Source organism: Panthera leo, chromosome D4 (assembly GCF_018350215.1).
Source record: "Panthera leo isolate Ple1 chromosome D4, P.leo_Ple1_pat1.1, whole genome shotgun sequence".
Classification (NCBI taxonomy): domain Eukaryota; kingdom Metazoa; phylum Chordata; class Mammalia; order Carnivora; family Felidae; genus Panthera; species Panthera leo.
Window position 1 is genome coordinate 14,129,845 of NC_056691.1, and position 16,912 is coordinate 14,146,756.

At 40.6% G+C, this 16,912-nt stretch overlaps 1 protein-coding gene across 2 annotated transcripts in view; it reads right to left on the reverse strand.

The window, feature by feature from the left end:
• The window catches only part of CEMIP2 (cell migration inducing hyaluronidase 2), an 85,180-nt gene that overhangs the window by 9,947 nt on the left and 58,321 nt on the right, over window positions 1-16,912 (reverse strand). For both annotated transcript variants that reach the window (XM_042914119.1, XM_042914118.1), the window contains exons 16-20: window positions 16,385-16,562; window positions 13,777-13,992; window positions 9,620-9,828; window positions 5,443-5,625; window positions 1,109-1,328 (exon numbers count right to left, since the gene is read on the reverse strand). In XM_042914119.1, coding sequence (XP_042770053.1) covers window positions 1,109-1,328; window positions 5,443-5,625; window positions 9,620-9,828; window positions 13,777-13,992; window positions 16,385-16,562 — 1,006 coding nt within the window. The remainder of the gene's footprint in view (window positions 1-1,108; window positions 1,329-5,442; window positions 5,626-9,619; window positions 9,829-13,776; window positions 13,993-16,384; window positions 16,563-16,912) is intronic.

Below are 16,912 nucleotides of genomic sequence, written 5' to 3' on the forward strand. Positions count from 1 at the left end.
AGCAGTTAAGACATTACATGGGACAGGCAAGGATCTATATAAACTTCTTCAGGTACATGGCTGGTGGGTTGGTGGGTTGGTGGGTTGGTAGGTGGGTTGGTGGTAGAGTTTTAGTTGAGTTGAAGAATAGAGGTGGCACAGGGATATGAAACACTGAAACTGTGATAGTGAACTGCCATTGAAAATATACTTACCATATATCATAATAGGAAGGAAAAAAAATCCCTGCCCTTACTATCACCGATAGGCAAAAACAAACGAGAAACATTTCTGATTCAGTAGGATTGGCATAGGACCAAGAATTCTAATATTTCACAAGTTCCCAGGTGATGCTGATGCTGTCAGTCTGGAGACCCCACTTTGAGAACTGTTTCCCTTAACCCATATTTGTTTCTGTAAAGGTTAAATATTAATTCCACACTTCTTTTTCACTTAGAATTGGTCTGACTTCCTTTAGAAACCCCATGCCCAATTTGAGCTCATATTTTGGACTTTCAATGTCATGTTTTCTTAAGATCCAGAGAGAAACTTTATAATTAAGAATATGTTAGGTGAAGCATTTCACTTCTAGCCCAAGTTAGTTTGTACTTTTAACTACAGACAAATATAATAGCACATGCTTCAAAATTAATCACTTCCAACCTTGAAAAAAAAGGAAATAATTTTCATATCAAGTGCATTTTTGGAAGAGAAATTTTACAGTCATCAATAAAACAACGTATTTTTCTACATCATTGAAATGTAAACCCAATAGCAATATTGTAACAGAATCACACCTGAGGGGGGAAAAAAGATGAGGACCAAAACGTCTATAGTCATCCAGGATAAACTGACATATCACAGGGGTAAGATATTTTTATTATGAATTTGGACTAGTTTGCTTCTTATAAGCATCACATTCTACAATGGGCCACAATTCAGGAGAAACCATGCAATATTTCTAACTTGGCAATACAGATGTTTCAAAGAAAAATGTGCCTATTGCAAAAAAAAAAAAACAAAAACAAAAACAAAAACCCAAAAAACAAAAAAAAAAAAACCTCCAAAAACAAAAAAAAACTTTTCATTCTTTCTCTCAACCCACAGTCCACTTTTCTTCCTTGTTTACCTGTTGGGTCCCGCAGCCTTGACAAAGCCCGGTGAGCATGGATGGCATGCGCTTGAGTGCTGATGGCTTCCTGTAATACTGAGGATAAGCTTTGGCCATGCAGTTACTGATGTCTTTTGAGTCTGTTGCTGCCTGGATCTTGACTCTTTCGCATCCCTGAGATGAACAGTAACTGTGGCCATCCCTGTGGCTTTTGGCTTTGAGATACAAAAATAGTAACCTGTATAGAACACAAACCAATCCATAGGGTGTTAGACTGACACTCACAAACTAACAAAAATTCCTCAGATCAGCTCATGGCCTAAAGGGACATTCCTTTAATAAAGTAACTTTTCCTTAAAAGAAAATAAATTACAAAAGTAATAAAGTTGTTTCTCATTCCTTTCTATCCTCCTAGGGTCCTAAGTCAAATGTAAAGACTATGTTCAGAAAATATTTTGATAACCCAATTCAGTCATTCTGGAACATATCAAAGCTAATTTCTGGATTAAATTAGTTCAATGGGTAATTTGGGAGGATGGCCTTTGGTTTGGTTCAAAAATTCTTTGGAAAATTTTAGACTTGTATTGAGTTTTAGGATTTTGTAAATTAGTGTGGTTTATTCTTTTTTTTTTTTTTTTTTTTTTTTTTGGTTTATAAATCATTTTGGTTTAAGGCATAAAATTGAAATAATAAAAATAGCAACTGTGACTTGCTTGGCTAAGGCCAAGATATGGTCTCACATCAGTTCCTGTGATGTTTACTAAGAGCAGATGGGCCTGAGGTCCTTCTGTCTGTACTTTGGCCAAAATCAAGTGAAATGAATAGTCACGCCCACTCTGAATGATCCTCCAGCTGCCAAGATGAATGGAAAAGTCACTTCCAGGCAACAGTCCAATGTCTGTCAGCGGAACTGGTGTTTCTGAACCAAGGGGAGACTGTAAAGCATTTGATCAAATGTGATTGATTACTAGAGATTAAGAACTCAAATTTAAATAGGAAGTCAGTGAACAATGAAAAGTTGTGATACTGAGGAAAAAATCAGCCATTGTCCTAACATCGATACTTTTAACATATATGCAGAAGGAATGAAAGGGACCTAATTAGGTCTGGGCTTTTTGAGATATAATTAAAAATTGTCAAAATGAATAGAATTAAAAAGAATGAGAACCTTGGAGACTGAGGGATTATAAAAATACCTGGCTGAGCAATCCCTATCAAAATAACAGCAGCATTCTTCACAGAGCTAGAACAAACAATCCTAAAATTTGTATGGAACCAGAGAAGAACTCACATAGCCAAAGCAATCTTGAAAAACAAAACCAAAGCTGGAGGCATCATAATCCTGGACTTCAAGCTGTATTACAAAGCTGTAATCATCAAGACAATCTGGTACTGGCACAAAAACAGACACTCAGATCAATGGAACAGAATAGAGAACCCAGAAATGGACCCACAAATGTTTGGCCAACCAATCTTTGACAAAGCAGGAAAGAATATCCAATGGTATACAGATAGTCTCTTCAGCAAGTGGTGCTGGGAAAACTGGACAGCGACATGCAGAAAAATGAACCTGGACCACTTTCTTACACCATACACAAAAATAAACTTAAAATGGATGAAAGACTTAAACATAAGATAGGAAGCCATCAAAATCCTAGAGGAGAAGGCAGGCAAAAACCTCTTTGACCTTGGCTGCAGCAACTTCTTACTTAACACGTCTCCAGAGGCAAGGGAAACAAAAGCAAAAATGAACTATTGGGACTTCATCAAAATAAAAAGCTTTTGCACAGCAAAGAAAACAATCAGCAAAACTAAAAAGCAACCAATGGAATGGGAGAAGATATTTGCAAATGACATATCAGATAGAGGGTTAGTATCCAAAATCTATAAAAAACTTATAAAACTCAACACCCAAAAAACAAACAATCCAGTGAAGAAATGGGCAAAAGACATGAATAGACACTTCTCCAAAGAAGACATCCAGATGGCCAACCGACACATGAAAAAATGCTCAACATCACTCATCATCAGGGAAATACAAATCAAAACCACAATGAGATACCACCTCACACTTGTCATAATGGCTAACATTAATAACTCAGGCAACAAAAGATGTCAGCGAGGATGTATAGAAAGAGGATCTCTTTTCACTGCTGGTGGGAATGCAAGCTGGTGCAGCCACTCTGGAAAACACTATGGAGGTTTCTCAAAAAATTAAAAATACAACTGCCCTACGACCCAGCAATTGCACTACTAGGTATTTATCCACGGGATACAGGTGTGCTGTTTCAAAGGGGCACATGCACCCCCATGTTTATAGCAGCACTATCAACAATAGCCAAAGTATGGAAAGAGCGCCAATGTCCATCGATGGATGAATGGATAAAGAAGATGTGGTATATATATACAATAGAGTATTGCTCGGCACTCAAAAAGAATGAAATCTTGCCACTTGCAACTATGTGGATGGAGCTGGAGGGTATTATGCTAAGTGAAACTAGTCCGTCAGAGAAAGACAAATATCTTATGACTTCACTCACATGAGGAATTTAAAGATACAAAACAGATGAATATAAGGGAAGGTAAGTAAAAATGATATCAAAATAGGGAGGGGGATAAAACATAGGAGACTCTCAAATATAGAAAACAAACAGAAGGTTGCTGGAGGCGTTGTGGGAGGGAGGAATGGGCTAAATGGGAAAGGGGCATTAAGGAATCTACTCCTGAAATCATTGTTGCATTACATGCTAACTAACTTGGATGTAAATTAAAAATAAACAAAAAGGGCGCCTGGGTGGCTGAGTCGGTTGAGCGTCCGACTTTGGCTCAGGTCATGATTTCGCGGTTCATGGGTTCGACCCCAATTCAGGCTCTGTGCTGACAGCTCAGGGCCTGGAGCCTGCTTCCGATTCTGTGTCTCCCTCTCTCTCTGCTCCTCCCCTGCTCATGCTCTGTCTTTCTCTCAAAAATAAATAAAGATTAAAAAAATTTAAATAAACAAACAAACAAACAAATAAATAAGTAAATAAAAATACCCGGCTGAACAAAATATTTCCCAGCTAATCATGAATTTGTGATCCCCAGACCATCCTCACAAATTTAGGTGTTGCATTTATTTTTGTGGAAAATCAATAGGGAATGTGGAATTTCTGTCATCTGTAGAACTAAAGTCCAAGTAGGGTGTTTTAAGTCTAATTAGAAATTGAAAATCAGAGACAATTATGGTAAGAGAAGACTTAAGCTGGCCACACTGGCTGCTGGAGGGGTCCTGGAGGGCAAAAGAGCTGCATCTTACTCAAAAACTAATAAGGCACTCGACTAAAACCCGACCTCATTCCCCCATCAGACTCGCCACCCTTCTCCCCATTCTGAACTTGTCTTTCCCCAAACATGCCATGCCACGTTCTTCCATGCCTCCATGCATCTATCCACACTGCTCCTAGGGACACCTTACCCCTCTCTTTTTCCATCTCCTCCTACTGGTTCCTCAGGAGTTAGCCCCATGACTGGGCATCCTAGACCGAGCTTCTGGGTTACCGCAAAAGGCCTACTGAACATCCTGCTACGGGATTTACAGCATATAATCCTCTAGCTCTCTAATTACTTGCTTGGCATGCCCACATCCTTCAATGGACTGTGAATTTGTGGAAGAAATGAGCCTTATTTACATCAGTATCTTTACAGCACCTAGACGATGGCACGTGATAGGAATGTCAGCTCAAGGAATGGATACTAAAGGAGCATGCTACTTGTTGGAAGAGTACAGGAGATCGAGCCTACCATAACCCAAAGGCTGAGAGACTGTAACTGGATAAAAGCAGACAAAGCCAACAGGACCCCAGGTGAACAGGATTAGAATTAAAAAGTGGAAAGATGTAGCCTAGAGAGAGTTGAAAGCAAATATGCCATGGTTATACAGTGGTTTGTTTTTGTTTTTTGTAAACTCAAGGTCAACTTGAAAGATCACCTTAAAGGAAGAAAAAAAAGAGAGCTTTTGCTGAAATATGAACTATATCACATGTAAATAATCATCTTAAGGGTTGTGATAGAAAAAAATTATTTTGATTTTCCATTGGGTCTACTGGTTCTTTACTGACAAGGATAATTTCTCTCTCTAAATTGCCTTAATAGGTATATGGCAAACATCTTCATTTCATTCCTGCTGCCAACTATAATTACGAGGCATTCTGTCTCTAAACCTCTAATAGTGATGAGCAGAGAATTACCCACATCAGCTGCTTTTCTAAACAGCTGTCACATCACAACCTATTCTTAGTTAGGGTGAAGAACTAGTCATTTCACCATTAAAGAAAAATAGCAATAATTCTCATTCACTGGTTGTGCTTCATTACCCCGCGCTGGAGTCAAAATAGAATTTCCTCTCCGACTGCTTTCTCTGCAATTCCTCCAGTGAATGCACAGGCTCATACTCTTCCATTTTGGATAATGAGCCATTATGGCGCTGTAAAAAGCCAAAGGTAACCTGAAAACTTGTGTTTGATGGATAGCAGAGGCCAACTCGAATCCAGTCATTCCTGTAAAGGAGAGACAATAAAACAATGAATTCACACTTAGGCCTATATAATTTTGAGTATTATAGCATATGTAAATTTCAGCCATGATTTTTCTCCTCCTTAAATTTCTCCTGTGTACTGAGCCACTAACAGGGAAGTCCTGTACCCCAACATACCAGCAAATACCCTATCTTTGTATGTTCCCCACACTTCTCAATATATATATATACAACAATTGTCTGGCTTATAAAAAATGTCTTAGTTTCAACAGGACTTCAGGGAATGTGAATAGAAGTTGGATAAAATGTACTTAGGCACTGCAAGAAGAGAATAAAGTTAAGTGACATGGCTGGGTATGGGGTACACGAAGATGGAGGAGACACTAAGAACCTGATAGCGGGAGCATACACCGGTAAAATCTTTGAACAGAACTTTTTTAAATTTTTTAATGGCTACTTATTTTTGAGGGAGAGAGAGAGAGACAGAGAGGCAGAGCATGAGCAGGGAGAGGGGCAGAGAGAGAGACAGACACACACGGAATCCAAAGCAGGCTCCAGGCTGTCAGCACAGAGCCCGACGTGGGGTTCAAACTCACAAACTATGAGATCATGACCACAGCCGAAGTCTGACGCTAACCAACAGAGCCACCCAGGCGTCCCTAAAGAGAATCTTCTTTAAAGTAATCTCTGCGTCCAACGTGAGGCTCAAACTCACAACCCTGAGATCAAGAGTTGCATGCTCCACTGACAAGAGCCAGCCAGGTGCCCCTTCAAAGAATTATTTTGTTTATAAATGTGTTTTGTCTTTTGTTATTGCATTTAGGATAAATACCTAGTGGTAAAATTGCTGAATATAAAGGCATATGTATTTTTAAAGTTTTTGATGCATATTACCAAATTACCATGGTGTTTTTTCCTTATCTGATGTCCTATCTTTAGATATAAAATCAATACTTTCCGAAAACAATTAAAAATATTTCCCTTTTTTAAATCATTTGCTGTTTGGGGGAATTTTTTTTAAGTGATTTAATGTTTTGTTTGTTTTTTTTTTTTGACAGAGAGAGAGAGAGAGAGAGAGAGAGACAGTGTAAGAGGGGAGGGGCAGAGAGAGAGGGAGACATAGAATCTGAAGCAAGCTCCAGGCTCTGAGCTGTCAGCACAGAGCCCCATGTGGGGCTCAAACTCAGGAATGGCGAGATCATGACCTGAGTCAAGGTCAGATGCCTAAATAACTGAGCCACCAGGCGCCCCTTCAGGCATTTTTTAAGTTGTGGTAAAATATATGTAACAAAAAATATCATCTTTTTATCCATTTTAATTCCACAGTTCCATGGCATTAAGTACATTGGCAAGGTTATATAAATCACTACTATTCTAAAGAATTTTTTTTAAGTTTATTTATTTATTTGGAGAAAGAGAGACAACACGCAGGGGAAGGGCAGAGAGAGAAGGGGAGAGAGGATCTAAACCGCATTCCCGCTAACAGCAGAGAGCCCAATGCTGGGCTTGAACCCACGAACTGTGAGATCATGACCTAAGCCAAGATTGCCTGCTTAACCAACTTAGCCACCCGGATGCCCCCTCTTCTAAAGAATTTTTAAGGGCACCTGGTGGCTCAGTCAGTTAACGGTCCAACTAATGGTATCGGCTCTGGTCGTGAGCCGATACGTGAGCCGTTTGTGAGTCTGAGCCCTGCATCAGGCTCTGCGCTGAGCCCGCTTGGGATTCTCTCTTTCCCTCTCTCTCTGCCCCACCCTGCTTGTTCTCTCTCTCTCAAAAAAAAAAAAAAAAAAAAAAAAAAACCAAAAAACACTTTAAGAATTGAAACAATATGTAACAAGGCCTTAAAATTATTCATGCAGATTTTACCAGTACTTTCGCTAAAGAATAATTAGAAATGCAGACCAAAAATGTCTAAGAAAAGATGTTCTGTGTAATATCATTTATAATAGCAAAAGGGGGATATGGAGAGGCTGGCAGAAGAAACACTAAATGTTCATGGAGGAAGACAGTAGTTAAATAAATCTTGGTTTATCTATATGCTCAGAAAACACGTGAGGGTAGAGAGAGAGAACAATACGTTTATAATGTCTCACTTCGATTAGAAGAATTCTAGGGTTTTTTTTTTCCATTTTCCTCATGTTTTTCTCTATTTTCTTTATTTTGTTTAAGGAATATGTACAGCTTTTATCATGTTTAAAGTGTTATTTGCAGAAGAGGCACTGTGACAAAACCTATGACCGCTCCATGATCATATTAAATTTGAGAAGAAAAAAATTATCTGTCTCCTCCTCTTGCCTCTGCCCATGATGTAATTTTTACAAACTCTGAGCTACTTAAGCAAGGAAAGTCTGACTGAACTTCAAAAGCCCATGCAGATTTTTGAAACTTCTGGGCTCAGCCTTTTTTCACTTCAAAATATTTTTACTTGCTCAGTATTTGTTCAAAAGTTACATGTGATACTTATAGAATCCTGCATACCATGTGGTTGTAATACCTCACCTCAAGTTCGTAACCTGCCAGATATAATTCTTCGGACTACTGATCGCTGACATTTCTCCTTGAGCCTCTGTAGCTATCATTTGTTTCTTTCATTGCCTTCTCCGCTGCTCACTCATGGGAGCGATAATATCATACTGGCTTTTGGGAAACTGCCCCCCAGACACACTGTGAACTAAGGATTAGAGACGAGGAGATAGAACAGGATCCAGGCAACAGATGATAATGACCTGAACTCAGCCACAAGCATCAGAGGTGGAAAGAAGAGGAGAGATGCAAACAACATTAAGGAGACAGAGCTAACAGGGTTTGGTCACTGATGGGAAGGGATGAAGCAAAAGAAGAGTCGGTGATGACTCCTGGGATTTTTGCCTTGGTTGACTCAGTAGGCAGGGCTGTGATTCTCCAGCAAAGGAACAGAGAAAGCACAGCAAGTATTATAGGAAAGCAGCAATGGTCCAGTTTAGAGGATGTGCGAGATCTAACAGCTCAGAACCCACTGATATTCACCGATCCTTGGAAGTGACCTATTCAGAGCTGAATTCCTACATGTTCTATGCCTCCCTCTGTTCATTTCAAGTGAGCGTTTTAAGAGAGTTCTAACAAGTCAGAGCTTTATGACCAGCCAGGTGAACAAGCCATTTTGATTTTTTCCAGTACATATCTGAGCAGTTGCATGGAGTCTCATAGGTTAACCATCACATATAAATAGATTGGTTACCTCTACCTTTCAAAATAATCCCATCCCTCCCTTCCAGCATCCTCTGTCACCTCCCCTGAGGCACCCTATGCTCTTAACACGCTGAATCCATCAGTCCCTGAGCAGAACCAGCTTTTTCTCAAAGGTATTGTTTTTATAACAAGACAAAACACTTAGTATCCCTTCCTCAGGGGCACCTGGTGGCTCAGACAGTTAAATGTCTGTCTCTTGATTCTGGCTCAGATTGTGATCTAACGGTTCATGGGCTCCAGCCCCACGTTGGGCTCTGTGCTGACAGCATGGAGCCTGCCTAGGATTCTCTCTCTCGCCCTCTCTCTCTCTCTCTGCCCCTACCCTGTTTGCTCATGCTTTCTCTCTCTCTCTCTCTTGAAACAAATAAATAATCTTTAAAAAAAATAAATAAACACTTAAAAACAAAATCACACGACTCTCTTCTGCCAAGTCTGAACTTGGCCTCAAAAGTCTTTTCATGTTCTTGATTACCAAGTGCTCAGTTGGAATACCAGATAAAACTTCTTTCCATCTCAGCTATGGGGCATTAAAGTATTCAGCAGACTATATTATAACCTAATGGCTTTCTGCACACAATACCTTGACCATAGACAATAAGAAATGTTTTTAAAATGACAGGATTCAATTGCTTAATCTCATCAGCATAAAATACATACAGCCTCCACATGAGAAGAACAAAGTACATGAAAACTGGCATTCTTTACTCGCTACAGAAAAGTGATAATTTTTCTCCACTAAATTACAACTTGCTCAGCTACTTGAAGTAACCGTAAGAGAGACATACCTGTTGAAGTTTATGAGGTATAGAAAAGCAGTCCGTGGGGCAGGTCCATTCCAGTGGATGGTATAGCCCTTCTCCAGCATGATCACAGGCTGGTACTGTGGAAAGGTGGCCTTCTGGTTAATGCCTCGGAGCACCATCGGATAGGAGGGATACTCATCTCGTGCGATGGTCATCGTCAGATTCTGAGTGCTCCATGTCTGGACATAAACCTTCAAAAAACAATTAAGAATGAAAGGGAAGGGGGCGCCTGGGTGGCTCAGTCGGTTGAGCAGCCAGCTTCGGCTCAGGTCATGATCTCGCGGTCCGTGAGTTCGAGCCCCGCCTTGGGCTCTGTGCTGATGGCTTAGAGCCTGGAGCCTGTTTCGGATTCTGTGTCTCCCTCTCTCTGACCCTCCCCCGTTCATGCTCTGTCTCTCTCTGTCTCAAAAATAAAATAAATAAACATTAAAAAAAAAAAAAAAAAAGAATGAAAGGGAAGAAGACTCTTAATTACAGAGAACAAACTGGTGATTCCCAGAGGGGGAGGTGGGTGAGGGGATGGGTGAAATAGGTGATGGGGATTAATACACTTATCAGGGCACCTGGGTGGCTCAGTCGGTTGAGCGTCCAACTTCAGTTCATGATCTCGAGGTTCGTGGGTTCAAGCCCTGCGTCAGGCTCCGTGCTGACAGCCCAGAGCCTAGAGCCTGCTTCAGATTTTGTGTCTCCCTCTCTCTCTGCCCCTCCCTTCCCTCTCAAAAATAAATAAACACTTAAAAAAACTTTTTTTAAAGCACACTTACCATGGTGAGCACTGAGTGATACATAGAATTGCTGAATCACTATATTATACACCTGACACTAACACTGTATGTTAAGTCTACTGGAATTAAAACTAAAAGCTTGATACAAACTTTTAAAAAGAATTAAGGAGGAGAGAGCAAAAGCTTAAATAGCTAAACAAACATTTCCAGCACAAAGTCCAGTGTCTCTACTTTCAGAACAGAGGTTCTGTGATCTGAGCCAGACTAAACGAGTAGAAGCCAACTTCATCGTAAGTTATACTTAAAATGAAGCCCCACTTAAACTGAAATGGTAAAACCAGACCAAGCATTCTGCTAGCCAAGATCTTCATCATCTCCTCCGCCACAACGGGCCAGCTTATTCATCAGAATATAAAGCCTTTGCGGCTTACACAGCTTGTCAAAGAAATACCTCTCAGTCTGAAGAACACACATCCAAAAAAAACCCGTAAATTAACGTGAAACCTGATACCCTCCAGTCAAATCTGAAAGCCTTTTCTCTAAAACAAGAGATGGAAAATTGAAATATCTTAGAGCTTCGGCTTTTCATTTTCCATGACCTACATCAGCCCAAGAAGTCATTTTTCACCCATTCAAAAAAAAAAAAAAAAAAAAAAAGGCTTTATAAAGCACTTTACAAAAACTGGAAAAATATATTAAACAGAGACAACTTTGAGAATTCTGAATTTATTCCAGTGGTATTTGAGCCCTTGCTCTGCCAAAACAAAACCTTCCCCAAATGCATCCTCTAAAGAACAAACCTCAGAACAATTTCCTAAAGCAAATCAGTATCCTGTAACAGAATTCCCCAGAAGTCTTAAAACATTTGCAGAATACTGTATTTAATCCACAATATTTCTCTATTTTTCTTCCTGTCATTTCTACAGTTTTGTACATATTGAGCCAGGAAAGCTTAAGTCTTATTTGTGTTTCAACACAATACTCTCCTTTCTGATACCACTTAAAGATTTAAAATAGATGGGAAATATATATTTTGAGATTACTGACTGTCTTCATTTAAATATATTTATTTAGTATGTACTATATATTATAGTTACTACAAATAACATACTTATTTTTTTAATTATTATTATTTTAATGTTTATTAATTCTTGAGACAGAGACAGAGTGTGAACAGGGGAGGGGCAGAGAGAGAGGGAGACACAGAATCTGAATCAGGCTCCAGGCTCTGAGCTGCCAGCACAGAGCCCGACGTGGGACTTGAAACCACGGAACTGTGAGATCATGACCTGAGCTGAAGTCGGACGCTTAACTGACTGAGCCACCCAGGCACCCCATAACATACTTATTTTTAAACACAGGATTATATTTAACCTGTAGGTTATATATAATACATATTGTTTTTAAAAATGTTTATATTTAACCTGTATTTATTTATAGGTTATATAAATATCATATATATACATGTATATATTACAAAATATAAGTTAAAATAATAAAATATTAAAACTACATAAAAAACAAGTTATATATAACAGGTTATATATAATATATAATGGGAGATAGATAGATAGACAGATAGATCTCCTCCCTTCTTCCAAATCCGGGAAGATATGAGGTAGCACATATTACCTTAATTCTCCTATGTTGCCACCTTTTTTCCTGAGCCCCTTTAACCCTTGGGTTAGCAAAAAACAAGCATCCCATTAAAATATATTTACAAATAGCTAAGTAATTGTTATTCTATCTTGAGATCCAGGTGTTCTACCCTTTGCTTAAAGACATAAAGTCTTCTACAAATGTCTGCAGATCTGGGCCCCCAGCCCAAATCCAAAATTCTCAGGAAAAAATTTCTGACCTGTGGTCCTACCATTCCCAGAGCCTCCTAGGAAGTATTAGATGACTTATTTCTTTCTTCATCCTTCAGTAAAAAGTGAATTACTACTCTGCTTTATCAGATAGAAGGATCAGGTTCACATTCTCAAATACGCTTGAAATCCAAAGGGTTGACAGATGCATTTATAATAATTTTTTATTTCCTTGGTGAGTACACACCACTTTCAGACAGACACATACACACGAAACTTAACTAAAACTATAGCTACAAAAAGGAGCTGAAAGCTTTTTGTTTTAATTCTAAAATTTCTTCTTCTTTTTTTTTTTTTTAAGTAGGCTTCGTGCTCAGTGTGGAGCCCAGTGTGAGACTTGAACTCACAACCCTGAGATCAAGACCTGAGCTGAGTTCAAGAGTTGGATGCTTAAACGACAGAGTCACCAAAGCACCTTGTAATTCTAGAATGTCTATAGCTTCCTAGGTATTGATAGGTTACTTAGTTTTAGCAGGCAATTCTGATTAGGAATAAAATGAAAGGGGGGCACCCGGGTGGCTCAGTTGGTTGAGCTTCCGACTTCAGCTCAGGTCATGATCCCAGGGTTCGTGGGTTCGAGCTCCATGTTGGGCTCTGTGCTGACAGCCTGGAGCCTGCTTCAGATTCTGTGTCTCCCTCTCTCTCTCTGTCCCTCTCCCACTCAGACTCTGTTTCTCTCAAAAATAAACATTTAAAAAAAATTTTTTAAAAAGAATAAAATGAAAGGAAAAAAGAAATTACATTTTAAACCATGTTTTCTTCTTTACTAGAGTTAATTCTCCATTTTTTCCTTGTCCTTCCCAGGACTTAGGCAAGAATAACATTTTTTTTTTCCATATTGGAATGAGAAATCCCACAACAAAGAAGCTAATAATCCTTTAAAGTAAGTCAGGAGACTCCTTCCCATCTTCATCCCTCTGCCAGATTCCCTAATTTAGTAGAGATAATGACCCTGAGAGCAAAGAATAAATCCCCCTCTCAGGGGGCACAGCTGTCGCATGACAAGGAAACCTGGCCTAAGACTCAGGAAATATGGGTTCTCACGCCAACCATATCCCAACTATATTTAACCAAGGGCGAGTCGTACTATTTCTGTTGGACCCACTTTTCCACCTGTTTAATTAATTTGGAGCAGTGGAACCTTAAATAAAACTGTACGAGTCCATGGGGCACCAAAGTGGCTCAGTCCATCAAGCGTCTGACTCTGATCTCTGTTCAGGTCGTGACCTCACTGTTTGTGAGTTCGAGCTCTATGTCAGGCTCCGTGTTAACAGTGCAGAGCCTGCATGGGATTCTCTCTCCCTCTCTCTCTGCCCCTCTCCCGGGCTTGCTCACATACGCTCTTTTTCTCTCTCTCCAAATAAATAAACTTAAAAAAGTTTGTCTGAGTCCATGACTCCTAATGATTTTATTTTTCTTTTTTCCTAAAGGAAGCTCATGCCTTGGAAAGTATCGACCATGCTGAGGAGCAGAGGAGTACTCCTTGTGGAAGTGGTGCTGTTAGGAGCTGGGTAGGAATCAGGCACCAGAGAGCATTCTGGCCTACCTGGGCATAGTTCCCGCTGCAGACCACTGCATTCCATTTGGTAATATTCACGCAGCTTGGGTGGCGGATCAGGTAATTGTCGATTCTTCCCACATACGCATCCTTGTATCCTGTCACAGAGCCGTCGATGTCGTGGAATATGGAGTTCTTATCACCATCCAGCTCACAATCTTCAAACCAGGGGCCAGGCTTCCCAAAGAAGACATTCAGAGAGACCTGCCAGCAGTGAAAGACAAGGACATCACAAAATGAAGGCTTCTGCATTCCTGGCCAGCGTCCCCTGCAAGGATCCAACTGCATATCCCTTACAACTGCTTTGAGGTCAGAGAAGTTCTGAGTCACAGTTCATAGTTGTCAACCACAGGACCCAAAGTTTTCACTTAATTATGACATGGTTCGTTGGGGGCGGGGGGGGTGGTGGTGGAAATTACAAAGCCTTGTGGAGTTCAAGTGGCAAATGTTAAAAATATAGCTGGTGTTTCCCTTTATCTTCCATTTAAAAACTATGACCTGCTCTCCAGACAAAACTAACCTATGGTAAGAGAATCAGAACAGTTGTGGGGAAGGGAAATATGGAGCCATGCATATTTGTTAAAAATTATAAACCTGACACTTAGGATGTGAGCATGTCCCTGTATGCAAATTATACCTCGATTAAATAAAGTCTGTTATAAATTCTATCTTCTGAGTTAGTTCGTCATTTTATTTCACTCCAAATGCTTTAGTTCTTGTTCATTTGACTCCTTACACCCCCCCCCCCCCACCACCAAAAAACATGTACAGTTTCAAATCAAAACACAGGCCAAGTGTTGCCTTGGTATGCTGGGTGACCAATGAACTCACTCAAATCTGCTAGAAAGTGTATGTTACTTTCTCATCAACATAGACCAAACCCAGCTCAGTAATTTTTAGATCAGGTAGAGTTAATTTAAAGCTTTTATTAAACATGTAGTACACAACTGCAAAGCAGGCTGCAGATTACATGTTTTATAGTCTTTAGCTGTTTCTTATTAGTGGTAAATTATTCATACTATTCAAGGGGTGCAGACACACCTTTTTTTTTTTTTTTTGACAGAGAGAGCACAAGCAGGGTAGGAGTAGAGAGAGAGGATCCAAAGCAGGCTCTACACTGACAGCAGCAAGGCCGATAGGGGGGCTCAAATTCACCAACCCTGAGATCATGACCTGAGCCAAAGTCAGACACTTAACTGACTGAGTCACCCAGGTGCCCCATCATGCTCAGATGATTTAAAGTCAAACTGAACGTCTAAATGATAAGCAATTCAATGAAAAATCATTGACGTCTGGGACACATGGCTGGCTCTAGGTTCTTAGTCGTACGCTTTTTTTCTCATTTCCCTTGTACATCCTGTTGTTAAACCTAAGAGAAGTTTGGGCATGTTTCCCACTTTTCAGGGAGCACAAATGTGGCAAACCATTCCCTTTACAAGCTGTTCCCAGGGTGTGAGCACCATCAGACCTCCTGGATGATGACCACCGCGTTTGCACGGCAGGGATGTTAGAAGTCGGAACTCCACAACCAACACAACACCTGATGAACTGTTTCTCAGAACGACTGTGTCATCGTCACTGCAGCTCCATGTACGGAGGTCTGTGTGCACAGCAGGTGAACACCCGGCCTCCACACTGGAGAGCTGCTCCAAAGACCGTCCTATTTATTCATGTGGGAAGCTACCTGCTAGTGTCGCCCTCCCTCTTCCCCTGCAGTCATGCGGTCGAAAAGAGAGCCAGCCAACCAAGCTGGCATCCCAATTTGCACCTGTGCCTCTGTTTCCTGCCTCAGCCATTCTGGAAAACCAGATACAGGCTTTGGTAAACTATCTCATGTTCTATTTTAAACTAGGCTACCACAGAGTCAGCCCACGGACGTGAATGAGAGAGGCATGAGCCACTTCCCAGTCGTGGCCGCCTGTGGAAGCGGCGAGCGAGATGGTCTGAGACTCAATCTCCACGTACCAAGGTCATTTTGGAACTGGCAAGATGGTGGAGGGAGAGGTACGTAACCTTACTGTCCTGTGTACTAACGGTACAGGGGTCACCGATGAAACTACTAAGAAAACAAACGATTCCTGTGGGCCACTGTACTGCAAACAATGATTTCTCAGTCTTCTTTGCAGTCTTCATAAAAACTTTCCGACAGTTTTTATCCATATTTGCTTTATACCACCCCAGGACTCCTCTTCTTCCCCATCCTTTTATCCTGTTTCCCCAAAAGAATAAGCCCCAGACAAGTAGAATACCAGGCAGAACTCAAATCACTTCATAGATTATCACAATGAACTTCCCCAAATCCTCTGGTTCCTATGAAACTCTACCATCCTCAGTCCCGCGCTATCATTTTAAGACACTGTCCCTTTCGAGATATCACTTGAATGTCAAAAATACCCCTGGTCACATGGGATCTCTGTTCTCACCTTGAACTCAACGGGACAGCGTGCATGGAATGAGGAGTCTCTTTTGCATGTATTTCTCCTCCCAGCTGTAAAGACTCGTACGAACACTTGGTTCGTGTGTTTGTCTCTGGGGATGCGCTACCCCTCTTGCTCCTGTCGTGGTCACCACATAGGTACCGTAAGAACATACTTACGTGTGGACCAAACTTCACGAGGGAGATGTTATTCCTGGGAGTTATCTGCCAGGGATTCTTCACAAGGAAGCCGATAGCACTGGTGTACCTATCTGGAGTTGGCACATATTTTTTGAAAGTGCACCTGGTTAGATGAATGGGCCCGTCATAAATCTGAAAGCCTCTAATTGGGAACGTCCTGTTGAAATACAAGATTGTGTTTAATGTGCATGGGCCCATCCCTGCACCGGCACGTCACTTACAAGTTTGTTTTATAAACACTGTTGAATATCTCATACACGCTAAGCACAATTCTAGGATACAGCGGTACCATGACAAAATCCCCGAGCAAAACGGTGGAAAAAGGCAAACAGAAAAACAAGGATAATTTCAGGCAGTGAGTGTTGTGCAGGCAGAGACACGGTAATACAATAGGTTGGGTAGAAGAGAGACGCTGTTTTGGACAGAACGGAGGCCTCTCTGAAGAGGTGATTTTTGCTTCCTTGAATCAACTCAGTCAAGACCTTTTGTTTGGGAACTCCTATACTT